Source organism: Corvus cornix, chromosome 9 (genome assembly GCF_000738735.6).
Source record: "Corvus cornix cornix isolate S_Up_H32 chromosome 9, ASM73873v5, whole genome shotgun sequence".
NCBI lineage: Eukaryota > Metazoa > Chordata > Aves > Passeriformes > Corvidae > Corvus > Corvus cornix.
In genome coordinates, this window is record NC_046339.1 from 10,881,146 (window position 1) to 10,898,017 (window position 16,872).

Below are 16,872 nucleotides of genomic sequence, written 5' to 3' on the forward strand. Positions count from 1 at the left end.
TTCCAGATGACATTGCCTGCCAGGCGCACGCTTGTCCCGTGCTGCCAGACCCCGCATCCTTCTCCTCTTGCACAGCTGTGAGCTTCATTAGGTACTGATGTCTACAAATCACTGCAGTGTTACAATGCAGAGCAGGGGGAATTCCAGCAGGATGAGGGCTGCCAAGTTCCTCCAGTTTTAACGGTGTGATCTGAAAAGGAGCCCCCTCCCCACTCAAAAACTAAAAATACAACTGACACCGAGATTCAGGCAGTTAGGCGTAATGCTCATGAACTTTAAATCATTTGTTTACCATTGCTTTTGATGCGCTTCAAGGTGTAACTGGAGAAGGCAGGGACGAGCATGTGGATTGGGAATGCTGGAGCTGAAGCTGCCGACTTCTCTGTGACTTAAATCTCTACCCAGCTCACAGCCTGTGATGGTTGAGAGCTAATATATTAACCTGCACATGATTTTAAGGGGTTAAATGCGGTGTCAATCAGGAATAAAGATTGTCTTTTAGTCTGGGTTAGAATTCTACTTCCATCCTGAACTCTGTGTGTGTCTAAAAGCTGGTCACGGCATTTCTGCAGCTCCTTGATTTTCATTCCTGGGCATTAGCATTTTGGTGCCTGAAGATAAATGAAGTTTGGGAGTTTCTTAGTGCAGGAGGTACAGTGTATACTCTACCTGAAGAAATTAAGGCCTTTCTGAATTTCTCTATCTAAACAGCCAAAATCACTAGTTCCTTTTAGAGCAAGCACCAGACTGGGACTCGGGTGACCAAGGTTGTATTTATGGCTTGCTGACTAATGGTGAGTAATTCGATGACCTCCTGGTGTCTTAGTTTTCTCCCAGGTAATATGGGAGTAATCACACTATCTTCCTTTGTAGAGCACTTTGAGAACTATGAATAAAATGAGCCACATTAGATATCATTATTTAGACGTTATTAATCATTTGTTGGGTACATTTGTATAATGTGGAAGTGCTTTCTTCATAAGAACAGATGTTCTTCTCTGTGCATCAAGGTTTCCTGAGTACTTCGCTATCTTATTCTTTAGGGGACTGTATCTTGTGAAAAAGAGCAAAATTTTTAGCTTACAGAGAAAGACTTCTCTGGCCCATCTGCATGTCCACTGACTGAGAATACAGGCTCAGTGATAGAAAATTGTACACCATTGATAGACATCTCGTGGGGAGAAGCAGAAACCAACATCCTGTAGTTTTGGCAACAAGCAGAAAAAAAGCTCCAAATCATTTCGCTCATCCCTGCTGTGAAAGATTTCACGTTACAAAATTTTACAGTCTGGCTTTACACCAACATCAAGCCATGAAGTTCTGCACCTATAAACCATACTGATAGTTTCTGAGAACTTGCACACTGTGCAGGAGAAACACAAACCAACCCAGAGCTCCAGCTTTCGAGGGAAGCTAAGGAGAGCAGGAGGTGCTTGGACCTCTTCAAACCCAACACAGCAGCTTCACTGAAATACCTTAATCATTTCTGGTTTCCTCATAAGCCATGCTATTAACCCAGGAGTAGTTCAGAACGTTGGAGAACCAAGCCCGTTTTGGATGAAAAAACAAAGGAAACCAGCCACTTCTTGGTTGCGACAGTCTTTATTTTTGGAATGAGGTTGCTGGACTCACACATGCGCCCCAGTGGTGCTTGGGCTGCACCCTGTGTCAGATTTGACCCTCTATCAGCACAAGCAGGTGGCATCTGCCTTTAAGGTTCAAAGCTACAGAGGAGGGGCTGGGCTGTACATGCTCAGTGTCAAGCCTGGCTCTTGCTGTCCTCGGGAGCTCGTGGCTTTTCCCCAGTGGTAAGTCAAACCTGGGTGTTTGGGGTTTAGCCCTTTCTAAGAAAGACTGTTTGCAGTGAGAGGTGGCATTTTGGGTGAGAAGTGTTGCTGTATTGCAGTAGTTGAGTTTAGTAGTTTTCTGTCATTGTTTCCTGGGGGGGAGAGTGGTTTGTTTGCTTTATCTTTAATCTCTTTGATATGAAGGTAGGAAAGGGGGAAGTGTGGTGAAGAATGGAAGGACGGGCTCAGAGTGAGCAATGGGAGCAGAAATGGTCTTGTCTCTCCCCTTCACCACCGTGTTTATGTCACGCTGGGCCCAGCAGTCAGGGCTTCATTTCCTCCTGTGGTGGGATCCTCAGCTCCAGGGAGAGGCAACAGCAGTGTGGCTACAACATATGAGAAGCAAATGCTGTGCTTTGCTTGTTGGTTTTTGGAAGGGTGAATTGGTTTTTGGTTTGGTTGGTTGGTTGGTTTTTTGTTGGCTTTGGGGTTTTTTTGTAAAGTTTAACATTCCCAGCCTTCCGGAAGACTCTGAAATGGAGGAGTGCTGTCTGGGCACAGCTGCAGGGACATGTTGCTATCACCGCTGTGTTTTGCAGAGATGTCACTCATCAGTGGGATGGCAAAGGGGATCAGCTGGGACACAGACACAGCCCCACTCAGGGGGGCTGCAACACAGCTCTGCTGGGGGAGTGCTCAGGAGACCGCACAACAATCAGCGTGCCTGAGGCTCCAGCCCACCTAGTGAATTTGGAGAAGTGCTTTCACCTGGACTCGGGGCTGCTCTTGTTTCAGCCAGATAAATAGGATAAAGCTGACCCAGACCTCAGTGGAAGGGTAGTGCTGTTTGAAACCTGTCTTGGGATTCAGTGGCTCAGGAGCAGTGTCTCAGCACTGCGCAAAGGAACACTGTTCTTGGTAAGGCGCCGCTTCTCTAAGATTTAACTTACTATGAATAATCCCCTGGTGGTTTTTAAAGGAGGGGCTTGTGGATGCAATGTCCTATTCAACTTGCAGTTTGAAGGGGGCTGTAAATCCCCCTGTAGTTCCTGGTGCAGTTAGTGCTCTCTGTGAAAAGCATCTTGCCAGATAGTTCAGCAGTCAATGCAGGGACTTACCTTGTAGACTTAAAACAGAGGCAACCCAGACAAGACTTACTGCTGTGCCTTGTTCTGTTGTAGCCAGTTTTTTGGTGTAAGAGGCTGCGTTTAGTAGTGCTGTGTCCTGTGATGGCCTTTGGGATGAGCAGTTGTTGGTACAAGGATATTGTTTAAGTGTCTGTTAATAAAAAAAGCATCTGGTTTGTAGAAGCAATTGAAGCAATGCAATCTTGTAATTAACTTTAGGCACTCAGAGATTATTTTACTGTAAGTAGAGCATTTGCTGATGTGGGAGAAGACCATTAACTAAAATAGTGAAACTTACGCACAGATTTGCTTAGGCTTTAGCTGTTACTTTCCAGTGAAAATTCAGACACTGAAGTATGTGTTTAGTAGTCAAAGGCTTCTCCTCTATGTTGAAGGCTGTTAGTTAAGGAAAATAGCACTAGGTTTAGATTCTATTAAGACCACAGGGAAGGAGACAGTTTATCTTGTGTGCAGCTTTGTGCTGAGCTGAAGTTGGTTTTTCTTGCATTTTGACAGCCCTTTCCCACCTGAGAGCAGGGTGCACCAAACTGAGTAAAAAGCAATGTTTACTACCTCTGTAATACTATGGCCCTCTCACTTGTCTTGCCAAAACTGACTGCCTAATCTTGCTGCCTCCTTTGGAAACAGAGCTGTACAGGTAGTAAAGGTGTTGCAGAGAGTGTTGAAGGAGTCTCTGAGAAAACATTAATCAGGAGACTCCTTGTGCTTGGTGTAGGGAAATGTGCCTTTTTGGCCATCAGGTAAAATTTGGTAATGCTTTACCTAGAAACAGTAAGCTAGGAACTTGGCTGGCTACAGGGATAAAGGTGATGTACCTGGAAAACATCCTTCTTTGGAGAAATTTAGAGTTGTATTTAGTAGAGGGATATGCACCAGCTGTGTCCTTAACTGGTCCAGTGCTTTCCAACAGTTCTGTTAGCTGCAAAGGTGTAGTGTCAAACCTGGCTTTATCAGTCTGAGCAGCTGATGTCTCCTGCACTGCTTGGTTGGGGTGGGTTTATGGAATTCCTGCTGAACAGGACCACCAGGACCAGAGCAGACAGGGTAAACTGGGACACTTTGCCTTTTCAAGACTGAGAACTTTGTCCAGAAGTGTAAACTGGGACACTTTGCCTTTTCAAGACTGAGAACTTTGTCCAGAAGTAAACCAAAGCTGGGGCATGCCATGGCATGCAGGAACCTTGTTGCACTGAGACTTTTTGAAGCAAGGGTCTCTAGGGAAGGTCTGTTCTGTTATAAAAAAACAGACCTTCCCCAAAGAAGGAAAATGAAAAATTAAAACTTCTTTTTTCATTGAAGTTAGTTCCTACTTATGTAGTAATGAAAAGTGATTTTTAGTGTACAAGTCAAGAAGAGTTGTGATAAAATTCAAGAGCAGTTGTGGTAAGTGGCAAAACAATTGTTAATGATGAGCACTTCGGTGGCTTGGGAGAACCCACTGTGGGATTTCTCTGCCCATTCCTGGCGGTCAGGACTGGGTGGAGGGTATTGAGCAATGCCTGTGGTCTGTCTGGGTTTAGCAGCAGAGCAGGTTGCAGAGCTTCCCACTGTGCTCCTCCAAGGCTCGTGGTGGCACTGACCTGCAGTTTATATGACAGGCTTTAGGCCAGATCTGTTCTTCTGTGTTTCAATGTGGCATTCTTGAAAGTGTCTTACCAGACTGCAAGCCTGAAAGGAGTAGTTTTGGGTACTTTGTGGGATAACTGCTGTTCTCAGAGGATTTGTGATTATTTTTTCACATGTAGTATGGGCATGTGCTCACATCTGTGAGGCAGAGCTATTAGCCGTGCACGTCTGCATTTCATTTGTGTCTCTGGCTGTTCATAAACTTTTACATTATGCTGGAGGTTTTTTTTCTTAATTACAAAAAGGATGAGAAACTGAAGTGATACTTTCACCTCTTTCAAGGCATGCCCTGCTTTGGCTCCAGGGGGCTTAAGCCACTTTGATTTCCCTCAGCTTAGGATAACAGTCTGCTCTTTTTTTTAAGAGCATGCAGTTCTGTGGACAGCAGAGGTGAGGAAAGCCCTGCTTTTTGCAGAACAGAGTCGTCCTCAAAACTTAAGAGGCTTTAAAAATCCAGTAAAGAGGGCTAGATACCTTGCTGACAGCAGCCAGAAGTAAATACTTCAGGAAAAGTGGAGTAAAAGCACTATAGTGTGATCCTCCCTCTGAAGCACTCTTAATTTTGGCAGCTTAATAAATTAGGGTCTTCCATGCAATTTGTTTAGACCATTGTGTTAAACAGGACCAATATGTGCCAAACCAAATATTAGTCCAATTCTCTCTGGAATCCATTTATAACCTTGGCTCCTGCCACAGCCATTCCCCTGGCAGGGAATGTGGTCATTCACTTGCATTGTGCTGAAATAACTCTTTTATATGGGAATTTTGCAGGATGGCCCCAACCCTGCAGGAGGAGAGGTGGTCACCTGCCTCATACTCTGAAGCTAAACTGAGAGGTTTTGTCAACTGCAAATATACTGGAGAAATTCCTCCCACCCCCTTTACATCCCTACAGCCGTCAAGTATTTTGACATGGGTGTAAAAGCTGCTGTGTTTGAATTTAGAAATTGGCCAGTGGGATGAGAATGTGCAGCTGTGGAAGGCATGAGTGCTCCAGCTCTGTCACTGCTCCTCTTGGGCCCACCTATTTCTGTGAGGCTTGTGGAAGCTTAAAGGGATAAAAATTGGCCAGAGTAATTAGCAGATCTGGTAGAAATCAGTTGGTCTGGCTCAGAAATTGCTGGAGGTGAGAAGGCAGCTGACAAGCAGATAAAATCTCATGTGATTGAACTTATTTCTGTAGAAAATAAAATAAATTATTTTTTGATTATTATTATTCAAATTTTGAAAAGAAAACAAAAAAAAAAACCCCAAACCCAAAAACAAACAAACAAAAAACCAACTTAATACTTAGTTCAAAACCTCAGCTGCAGTGGCTGGGTGTAGGAGAATCATCCAAGGGCATGCCATTTAGACAGGCAAACAGCCAGGGACATTGGAATCACACACTGCTTAGCTGCTTCACCTGCTGCAAAGGCTACCTGCTTCATATGGGAAATTGATTATTTGGGGGTAAAATGGAAATGGGATTCTCCCCCCCCGCCCGGGATTCTTATGACACAGCATCCCAGTGGACTCTGAGGAGTATTTAACTTACTGGGAAGGGTGGCCAAATTCTCTCCCATCTAAATACAGCATCTGCAGCAGTGTGGAATGTGTGTTGTACAGCTGTGAATGTCTCAGGCATTCAGCACGTCTCCTTTTTCACACAATAGCTTCTATTTATGGGTTTTCATTGAGCTGGACTCATGCATTCAACATGTCTTTGTGTGTGTTTTTCTTTTTTTTTTTTTTTTTTTTTTTTTTTTTTTTTTTTTTTTTTTTTGCTTTTGTTTTTTAAGATTTGTAGAAACTCCGAGCCCCTTCTCCTGGAAGGAGAGTTACTACCGATCAGCCATGTCCCAGAGCTCTCAGCCCAGGGAATTCCTCAGCCCAGAGGTAATCCAGCATATCTGGGACTTCCTGGAACAGTAAGTAGCCCTTATGTGGAACATATGGAAGATGTTTTAGGGCAGGCTGCCTCTATAATCAGGCTGCTCAGAGGATTGATGCTGGGGAGCTTGGAGTCTTCTGTACTTGTTAATTAGATATGGATGTGATGATTGGATGTGTCAGTCTGTGGTGACTGACAGCTCTTGAGCTGTCCAGAGGTTCTACCCACAGGCTGTGGGGACCAAATGCAGCGGTCAGTAGTGACACTGACTCTCTGCCAGGCCTCTGGTGGCTGAGCTGGCTGCTTCCTCAGGCACGTGGTTGGCATTTTCCCTCAGGAAATGGGCCCATCACTCTGTGTCCAGGCTGCATGTTTTCCCCTTGCTGATACCAGGGAGGGAGAGGAGGTGAAGATGGTGCAGAGTTCACCCTGTCATGTCCATTGAATGAAAGAAAACTGACTCTGTTCCCATTCCTGGCTTGCCATGACTGATGCTGAAACAGTTACTGCCATAAATCCTCCATGACTTCTGTCTTTCAGTGATTTGACTCCTGTGCTCTTGCCTCAGAGCAAGTAAAATGTCCCTCCAGGCCCTGTCCTGTTCAGGGGCTGCTGTAGTACAGTGGTGAGGAGGTAGTTGTTCCTTAGTAATTCCTTACTTTGCCATGAGACTGGCTCATGGCAATGCCGAAGTCCTGGGCATGGGGGGAAGGGAAGGAAGGCGGGGTGGTGGGAAATAGAACTTGGCCAATTTTAACTTCATTACTGTGTTCTTTCCAGGCCAATATGCTCAGTTCAGCCAATCGATTTAAACTTCATCGATGGCCCATCTGAAGATGGCTCCACAAACAAAATTGAGATCAGCATGGATTGTGTCCGGGTGCAGGACACGGAGCTGAATGACCCAATGTGGGTGAGTAAGGAGACACTTCCTTAACCTTTGGGGCAGATGGGGAGTTTTTGCAGGAGCTATTCCAGCTGCGTTGCCCCAGGGCCATCTTCCTACCTTGGCTGGCTCCTCACCTGCTCCTCCTTTCCTGCAGCAGCAATGGCAGGAGAAGGGGATGAGGCAGCTGAACTGGCAGGAGAGCTGAGGAGTCTGTTGCACTGGGTACTCAACCATCCCTGCACTCTCCCTGCTTAGAGATAACCCTGAGGTCACACAAACTAAAATAGTTTCGATTCTGGGCACAGTTGCAATTTTGCTGACCAAGGCTAGAGGTTCTTCACTGGTTTTTCTTCTCTTGAGGGTCACACATGAATGAAAACTTGTTTTCAGACCATGGTTGGGTTCTTTTCCCCTCCTGTTTCTTCAGACTAGAGAGTGTTTGTAATGACTGTTGGCCATGGGGGTCTCAGGGATATGGCTCAAGACTGGAATGTAGATGAGGCACTGGTGGTTGCTGGTTCATTGCCTTTTGCACAGACTGGCCCTTTCTTAGCAATAGCTCTTCTGAAGAAGTGCTGTTCTTGCAGGCTGGAGCAGGAGGTATTTCAGGAGTCTGAGTTGTTCATGTCCTGTTTCTGTTCTTCTTGGGTTTTGTTTACTTTGGGGTACAAATAAAGTATAGTTTGAAATTTGTGTTGGTATCTGTAAATATTCTTGTTGTACTGTTTCCATCCTGAGAAACTGTTGTCATTTAACTCCCTGGCTAACCAACCACAGCTTTTAATGTGCCCAGTGATGGTGTGTTGGCAACCTGTATCCTGGTAGTGTTTGTGATCTGGAGGATTGTCTGCAAAGAAAGAGCTCCTGGTCATTCTGGTTGCAGTCTCTGGTGACAGGAGGTTTGACCTGTTAGTGCTGCTCTGGTGTGGCTGTTGGGGAGGCTGTAGTCCTCTTTCCAGGAAGGTTGCAAAGGGTTAAAAGGCCAATTTGAGGTTGGGTATGTGCCTGGCTAATGTGGTGAAGCTAATCCAAGTGCACAAGGAGAAGTGACTGATGTCAAGTCTGGTTATCTTTTGATTCACTATTTGATGGGGCACAGAGGGGTGAGGTACAAGCCTTCCATCTGGATCTTGGCTTTTTCCACCATTACAGCACAGCTCTAGTAAAATGGTGTCTCTTCAATAGTCCAAAAGATTCTACATGTTTACAGGAGCTTCTGATTTTCGAAATGGATAGTAATGGTCTATTTGAACTATGTCCTCCTAAAAAACGATCCCCAATGGTTTAAAGATCATCAGCAGTAACTTTTCTCCTTCCATGCTCAACTCTGGATTTGTGGCATCGAGCACGAGCTCACCTCCCCATCTCCCGTTCCTCCAAGCTGTCTGCAGAGCACTGTGGTGGCTGTTGGGCTCACTGCAGGCCTGTTCAGAGTCTCCCTCTCCCGTCAGTGGTGCAGTGAAGCATGAAAGTCCTTTTCCCTTGTTAAGGTGAGGTGAGTGCTGGTGCCTGGGAAGGGGACAAGAAGCTTTCTCTATGCAGTTACTTCTTGCTGATGATGGGGTTGATCCCAGCCTTGCAGGAGGCATTTCTGGAGAGGCCAGGCTGCAGGGTGACTTCTTCTTAAGAAGTCTTTTTCACTGATGTGACAAGCTGAAGGGGGAGTGGGGAAATTCCATCCCATCCTCACCCTTACTGTAAAGGCAGCAGCTTGGAGTACATTAATGTATGTACATTAATAAATGTTCCAGTTTGTCTTCAGTGGAAGACAGCACCTTCTCTCAGTTGAATGCTGGACAAAAGCCTTCACAAAGCAAAATATGCATTGCAAACCTGTGCAAACAGCCCGTCTTTTAAAATGAGGAAAGCTCTTTTTACTCCCCTTACCACCACCACCACCTCCCTATAAATTTGCAAACATCCCTGACAGGTGACAACTCCCCTTGCAGAGAACTCTGTGTTTGCTTTGCTGTTTCTGGGGCTCACCGGCGGCTGCAGCTTTCATTGGCAGAGAATGTGTAGCCTGGGGCAAGGTGTTTGCTTTAATCTGAAATACCTTACAACTCTCTTCCCCTCCAGCTTCTCTTTTCCTTTGGATAGCTTCGGGGCACGAGCTTCCCTTGCACCTGTCTCTCCTGTAACCTCAGCCATGTCACTTCTAGACAAGAGGTGCTGCACGCAGCTGATTGCAGCAAAGGGTTGAAGAGGGCAGATAAACACAAAGGAATGCAGCAGAAACAGAGGGGCCCTGGGAGATGAGCACTGAGATCAAGGCAGAGTGCTTTATGGTATCACATTTGTCTTAGGAAAAGACCAAGGCCAGTTTTTCTCCAAAATGCATCACCATGTGAGATTTAAATGGGTGCAGAGCAATTAGGAGTGGTTTATTTGAAACAATTGTCCTTGTGTGGACTTTAAAGCAATTCCCGTCAGCTTTTAAAATAAGCTTTGCACCTTCTTGCAATTTATGGCTGAAAAATGAAACTAGCGGTTTTAAAAGATGTCATTCCTTGATCCTAAGAGTTGTATTGGTGAGACCTGTGATTTTTTTAATTATTTTTTTAAATCATTATTTGACTTTTGGGGGTACAGGTGCTTGTTCACAACAGAGATAGCAGTAGGGAAGGAGCTGCAGTGCCTGAAGAAACTGTCCCATCAGTGGGCTGGAAAATGAGCATGAGTCCTGCCCTGCTGAACACCCATCAGTTGTGTTCATTGCCTTGAAAGTGCAACTGTTTGGGGAGAGACCTTGGGAGGAAGGTTGGGTGATGCAGAAACCCCTCTCAGCTGGGCTATAGCCCTGTCTCTTGCTGAGACCTTGCAGTTCTCACGTACTTGTTTTAAGGAAGAAATAATATCCTGTGCCTGTATAAGAAAGGGGTAAGAGAAACTGGTGATCTGCACTGCCTTGGAATGAAAATATCTGGGGGGATCAGGAAGAGGTTTCTGGGTCTGGTATAACATTAAACAGTCAGCAGTCTTCCCCAGCCATGTGCCTTGTGACTGGCTCTTTCACAATGGGTGGCCCATCCTGGCTGTCAGCTCTGGCCCTTCCTTTCCCCTGGTGTGAACCACAGGCAGACTGGGAAACCCCAGCAAAGATCTGCCTTTTTTGCATAACTGGAGTGAAGGGCTGGTGGGCCCTGTGGGTGTGGAGAACAGTCAGTTTCTGACATGGCCCTGGTGTGGGAAGGAGCTGCAGATGGCCAGGAAGGTGAGTTGAATATGTGTCTTTGGGGGGTCTCCTGCCATTCATTAAGTGTCCAAAGAAGGTGGTCCCCAACCTCTACTCTGATCAAGGATGTAGCCAGCAACTGTGGGGTGTGGTGGGGTGATGTCTAGCTCCCTGTGTTCAGGATGAACACTGATTGCAAAGCCTGTATCCTGCAGTGCTAGAAATCAGGTAATGTTATAGCCATTTTATATTTGTGTCTGACTGGTTAAATGCCCTGGAGCAACGGGGAGGAGGGGTCTGGAGATCTCTGTAGAAGCAGGCGTGTGGCAGTGCAATAACCCCTGCATTGTCCCGGAGCCCTCTTAGGGCTGTCAGCCTGCCCTACCAGGTGCAAAATTGCTTTCTTTTACCATCCCTCAAAAGTCCTGTAAACTGCTCATTGATGCTGAGAGATGCTGGTCTGGACCCAAACAAAGCTGCTTTGGGCTAAGGACTTCAGCAAGAGCATCCTGGTAAAAGTGTTATTTGCGGGGTTTGCAGAATCTCTAAGTTGTCTGCCACCGCCATCCCACCAGTGTGGCCAGGGCTGCGGGGACCCTGTTTGCAGGAGCTGGAGTGCTGTCCCCAGGGATGGAGCAGCTCATCCCCCTCCCCCTGTGCATACCTTCCTGTCATGCCCCTGAGCGAGCCGTCCTCCCGCAGCCCCTTGCCTAACCAGTTCAGCGGAATGCCTGCTCCCCAGACAGTGCCGTGGCCAGAGTTTTCTTAACCTGGATCCATCCCTCCCCATAAAAGGCAGAGAGAATTCCTTGCCTGTTTTTTTGCCTTTTTTAAAAAATTCATTTGTGCTCCCTCATCTTCTGCAAATAATCGTGGGGATTTGCTGTGTGTGGCTTGATTAGGCAATGCTGAGCAGCCTGTGGGCTGGGTTTCTGCCCTGGGGATGGTGGTGTGTATAGGGCTGGGTTTGGGTGTACAGCTTTTTGGGTGTCCCAAGCCAGGTAGCTACAGAACTTCCAGCGTGTGTTTCATAGTTTGAAAATTGAGAGCTTCAGCTCTGTGACTCTGCTGTTCTCCTTTATGCACAGAGGTGGAGATGGCTGTAGGATAGACTGGATGCATCCTGTGTAGGAAATGGAGGAATCAAGACTCTCAGCCTCAGTCCTTTTACCAATGACACATCTCAGAGTTGGTATTTGATGCTTCCCAATGGAAACAAGAAACCTTTCCCATATTTAATCTGCTGTAGGCTCATGAAGGAGCCACCCAAGCCACCTTGCACAGGATACCTTCCCATGCTGCAGCCCAGCAAGCTGTAGAGGAGCTGCTCTGGCCCAAGGTGGATGCTGGCTCTCTTGTGCATGCCCTCAGCCTTAGCACCATGTAAATCAGTAATTCATATCTGATGGCCATGCACTGAATTCCTGGTCCCCATCAGCTGGGAGCTGTGGTCGGGATCAGCTGTGCGTCTGTTGGACAGACCCAAAAAGCCCCCACCCCACTGTCCTGCATGACACTGTTGCATCCTACCCAGCACTTCAATATTAAAAAGCACAGGCTCTAAACTCTGTTAATTTTAGTTGCTTCCTTAGAAGTGTTTTTCTGGGTCAGGAGAGGAGAACTCCACTTGTTGTAAGGTAATGGCTGAAGAAGCAGATGAAAGCTGGTTATGGGGTGGTGGAACTGTGGGATGGGAACGATGTCCCTGTGCACCCACAGCAGGGCGGGGAGCTGATGTGGTGAGCAGCGCAGGAATAGTGCCTCAGTGCAGGGACTAACTAATACGTGGTGTGTGCTGCTACAGGCTCTGGCAGCTGCCACAGCTCTGCATTTTGTTGGGAAATGGTTTTGCACCTGGAGGATGAGGCCAGTTTGATAAGGAGATGTAGCAAAGTGGCTTGTGTGGCCATCCGTTTCCATTCCCAGACTGACTATAGAAAGGAAGGAAGGACTTTGTACAGCACAGGGATGTGATCAAAGCTTTTATTACTGTCTGGTTTTTGTTTGAGAGAGTTTGAGGCTTGCCAAGTTTCTCTTCTTTGTGGTTATTTATTCATTCCATAGCTGTGCAAAGAAAGTTGAGATTATGCAAAGGCATTTCCATAATGAGCAAAGGCATTTTTCTATTGGAAGCTTCCCTCCAGCACCTCTTCTGTTTGCAGTTGAACTCAGAAGCTCTCCTAATTTAGGTTTGGCTTTGTAATCCCGCTGGATGTTTAATCTTTCACTGTGTAGGTCCCTCCAGATGATTTAATCATCACATTTAGGGCTGCAGATCCAGATGTAGAAATGGTCAGTTCTTTCAGATAAGAATGAATGTAAAGAATTTATCTGTACATTTAGTTTGACCAAAACCTGAAGACTGTCCTCATCTTGTGTGTAGCAGGGCTCTAAAGACATATTTATGTTTCTTTAGAATAATTCTTCCCTAGCTCCCTTTCCTGTGCTCTTTGGCCCTAGTTCTGGCTGCAGACCATGGATGGCTGCATTTCTTCTTGTAGGAATGCTGCCAGTTGATGAGTAGTATCCTTACACCAAGTGTTTTGTTCTTAATGTCAATTCCCAGGATTCTCAATGGTATTGAAGAAAACTAATGGGTGATCTGTCTGCTGTGTGATCATTTTGGAAACATATTTAAAATTTCTTTAAATTTTCTTCCCTTTCAGCACCTTGCTATACATTCATCTTGGGAAGGAATAAACTAATTCTGAGCTGAAAAGCACAAACCTGCTGGGAGAGAGTCACATATGAGATGGGGTGTTTCAGGAGGGGTGGCTTTAACTCCCTAACTCTATTTCTACGAGCACCTGAAGTGGAAGAGTGTGGTAATTGGAGTCCTGTCCTCTGCCTGTATGTAAATGCCTCCAAACAAAAGGTGCAGTCACTTTAGAAAACATCTTCCTCGAGCAGCTAGGCCTGCCTCCAAAGGTTTCTGTGGTGCTACACATGCTCCTTGAGCAAGTATGGAGCAATAATGTGTTAGTGCTTATTTTACATCTTTAAAAGGTCTGCACAAACACTTAATTAAAAGGCATCTTGATCTTGAAGCAGTAGGTTGTAGGCACCTTTGCATCTGGAGCAAGTTTAAGGTTTATGGTGTCTTGATGGGAACTTCACTCATTGTTTCTATCTAGTTGATGGATCCTCTTTTTCCCCAGAATTCACCTTCCTCTGGACATTTTGGTTTTGTGTTGTTATTTTTTGTTGGTTTTTTTACTTTTTTTATTCTAAACCAAATTGTTTGAAGAAAGAAAATAAGGTCCTTTTCTCTTGTTAGCTGGAAGTAGGGTGATGAATTGAGCTGTCCATATCCAGCCAAATGAAAACTTAGTGGAGCTTTGTGGCACCCCTCTTTGTGAGGTGACATGAGTGGAGGATGGGAAGTACCTCATAGTGCTGTTTTAAGCTGCAGAGCTGACCGTGCCAGGGAGGGGGTTCTCTTTCCAGGCTAAGGCAAACCTGGAGCACAGCCCTGGGAATGTCCTGCTCCCCTTCCTTGTCCAGCACAGCCAAAGTGTCTGTGCTGCAGCCAGCTGTGGGGTGTAGCTTTTGTTTTAAAAGTTCTCTCTTGCATTAATTGGGATTCTTGCTTTGAAGAGAGTCATAGGCATCCAAAGTCTCACTGTATATGTTGCTTTGTGGTTCTGCAGATCCTGCCCACAGTCCTCTTAATGACTATTATTTTTTTCTTCCAATATTTCAAGAGGAGACTTTTGGACTAGGTAATGTTTTCTACTGAATGTCACTACCATCTGCTTTCCACCTCACTGTCACTGATTTGATAGCAGTGAAATTAATGAGGGAGTGAATTGTCAGGCAGTCACAAAAAATTAAATCAGTCTCTGTGAAGCGTAGATTAAGGAGTGGTTTGTGGCCTGGGTTCGTTTGCTCACTGCTGACTGAACTCTTCTCTAATCAGCAGCTGAATTTGCAGAGATTAATGAAAGATCAAAGGAGTTTTCAGTAACAAGTATAACTTTCACTTTAAAAGCATGGACTTCTATCTCCAGCCTGCTTAAATAGGAGGAAAAGGTACCCTGAAGCACTCTTACTTCCCCTTGAGAGCATGGATGGGTATGGTAGACCTCATGGTGATGTCCAGACTGAATTAAAATTAAACAAGTCTGCACCAAAAGAGATCAATCTTCTGGGAAGGACCAGCACTGCAAAGTGCAACATTTCTTCATAGGAAAAAAGGCATAAACAGGCTTCCTGGCTTCTTGCCTCAGGAAGTGTGTTGCACTTGAAGGCACCTGGGCTATACTGGGTAACAGCAATATGTTAATGAGAAAAGTGTGAATGCCCATGGATTGCAGGGTCAGTGTGTAACCAGAGGTTTGGAAGACTTTTCTTGAATTATTGCAAACTGGTAACTTCCTTTTAAATACTGGATTATTGTAAAAGGGCTTGTGTGGGAGGGAGTTGGGAGCAGAGACCAGTTGGAGAGAGCTGCTGTGATTGTGCATTTATAAACAGGTGTGCATTTCATGAGACCAATCTGTAGTTTATATAAGATAAGGGAAGAACAACACTTTCCCCTCAGCTGCTTGTGCAAGAACAGCCCTGGTCTGTCAACAGTTGCTTCTTTTTCTAATTGAAAGCAAAAGCTCTGTAATCTGTCGCCATCTCCTCCTTCCTTTCCCTGGCTAGAGTGCTTGGTCTCTCGGGTGAAGGTTAGTGCCGTGACCCTGCCCTACCTCCAGCTGGTGGGATGGACTGTTTATGCCAATCAGGAGCAATTTTCATGAATTTTCTTGTGTAACTTCCCCCCTCTTGTCTTTTGAAAAATATTTTATAAATATGGGGAGTTGAGGGGGTGGTCATTCATGCTGTGCTGAGCATCCAAAGATCCTCATGAGGCAAAAATGCAGTAATGTTACTGCATTTTTGTTACCCCAAACAAAGAGCTGCCCTGGCTTGAACCCCCAGAGTCTCCTGGTCACATCTCCATGCTTGAGTGTTTACTGACCCATGGGTTTGTGTTCATCAATGTAAAAGTGTCTGCTGGCCAGTGGTTTTGAGGGCTTATGTGCTACCTTGCCAAGAAACCTGTGTCCCGATGGTTTTACCTCTAAGCTTTCACAGTGAAAGCAGCTGTTATTTAGAAAGAATCACTAGGGTACATTAAAAGTGGGAAAATTAGATAAAAGGAGCATCAGGGATAAACAGAAACACTTTTTGATAAGTAATCTGTATGCTTTGTCTGCCTCCTGTGTCATACACCAATTGTGGGAGGTGAGTCACTGCTGGCACTTGAGTGGGAATGTCCCTTGATGGGCTTGCAGCGTTTTTGGTTGTGCAGATGGTGGGGAAGGTGTGGGGACCTTGCATCACCTTGGCTGGAGAGCTGAATCTCTCCGGAGGTCTTGCTCTCATTAAATGGAGCTCGGCAGCTGGAGGGCAGAGGCCCCAGGGGCTGTGTGCGCCCTTCCTAAACCAATATTGCACAGTGGTTGTGAAGGGAACTGGTTTTGTTTCACAATTCCTTTCCACCTTCCCTCTCCCTGCTCCCCCACCATGTAGCGTTATCTCTTGACATGATGCCATTAACTCTCTAATTAGCCCTAGGGGTGTTCTGGGGGAGATAACGAGACTGTAGGAGCTCAAATAAGCAGCGTGCGCAGATGTTTACCCAGGGTCGGAGGGCAGGGCTGTTGTGACAGGCGATTGCCTTGGGGAGGGCATGTTCTTTGGGAAGGAGGAGCTGACCTGCACCATGGGCAGAGCTTGGAGCTGGGCTCTCCTCCTGCCTTTGGCAAGTCCAGCTATTTACCCTGCACTTTTAAAATGCAGGGAAAAAAATGAAGTTAGGAGTCCTTAAAAGAAGGGTTTGATCCTTGGTACTAAGCGTTTCCATATGGGACGTGTTCCTAACTTGAAGGTTCATATATTTGAGTGCGATTCAGAGGAATTTCTGGGCTTCAGACCTGTCCCTGGGTGAGTGGTGAGGAAACAAGGAGGGTCGAATTTGTGCTCCTGGGTGCAGCAGAGAGGTTACTCTCAGAGCTAGGGGTGCCTGGTCCCTCTGTTGCGTATGGATCAGCTGCCATTCCATGCGGTGGTGTGGAGCAGCCTGCCTGGGATGCACACAAGGCTGTAGCCAGTCAGCAGCAAGTAGGATGTTGCCTTTTATACCTCATCTCTTTTTTTATTTGTTCTGTCTTACCATAAATGGTTGGATTAAAAATAAAAAAGAGGAAAGTCCCTGTTTCAGGGACCATGTTGTTTTTCCCGCTCTTCTTCAGGGTTTGAGCAGTGAAGATCACCTCTGCATGAGTTTTCAAGAAGGCAGGTTGATTTTTGCATTTTTTTGAAAGTATTTTATTTTTGCTCTTTAACCTGGCTTCCTGCTATTGCAGAGTACACATCTGTCC

General features: G+C 45.8%; 1 protein-coding gene across 5 annotated transcripts in view; it reads left to right on the plus strand.

Moving 5' to 3' along the window:
* The first annotated feature begins 6,342 nt into the window (after positions 1-6,342).
* TP63 (tumor protein p63) overlaps positions 6,343-16,872 on the plus strand; it is an 81,262-nt gene continuing 70,732 nt past the window's right edge. For all 5 annotated transcript variants that reach the window (XM_020584459.2, XM_019284702.3, XM_019284705.3 and 2 more), the window contains exons 1-2: positions 6,343-6,471; positions 7,215-7,347. In XM_020584459.2, the coding sequence (XP_020440048.2) occupies positions 6,398-6,471; positions 7,215-7,347 (207 nt within the window). In that variant the 5' untranslated portion in view covers positions 6,343-6,397. The remainder of the gene's footprint in view (positions 6,472-7,214; positions 7,348-16,872) is intronic.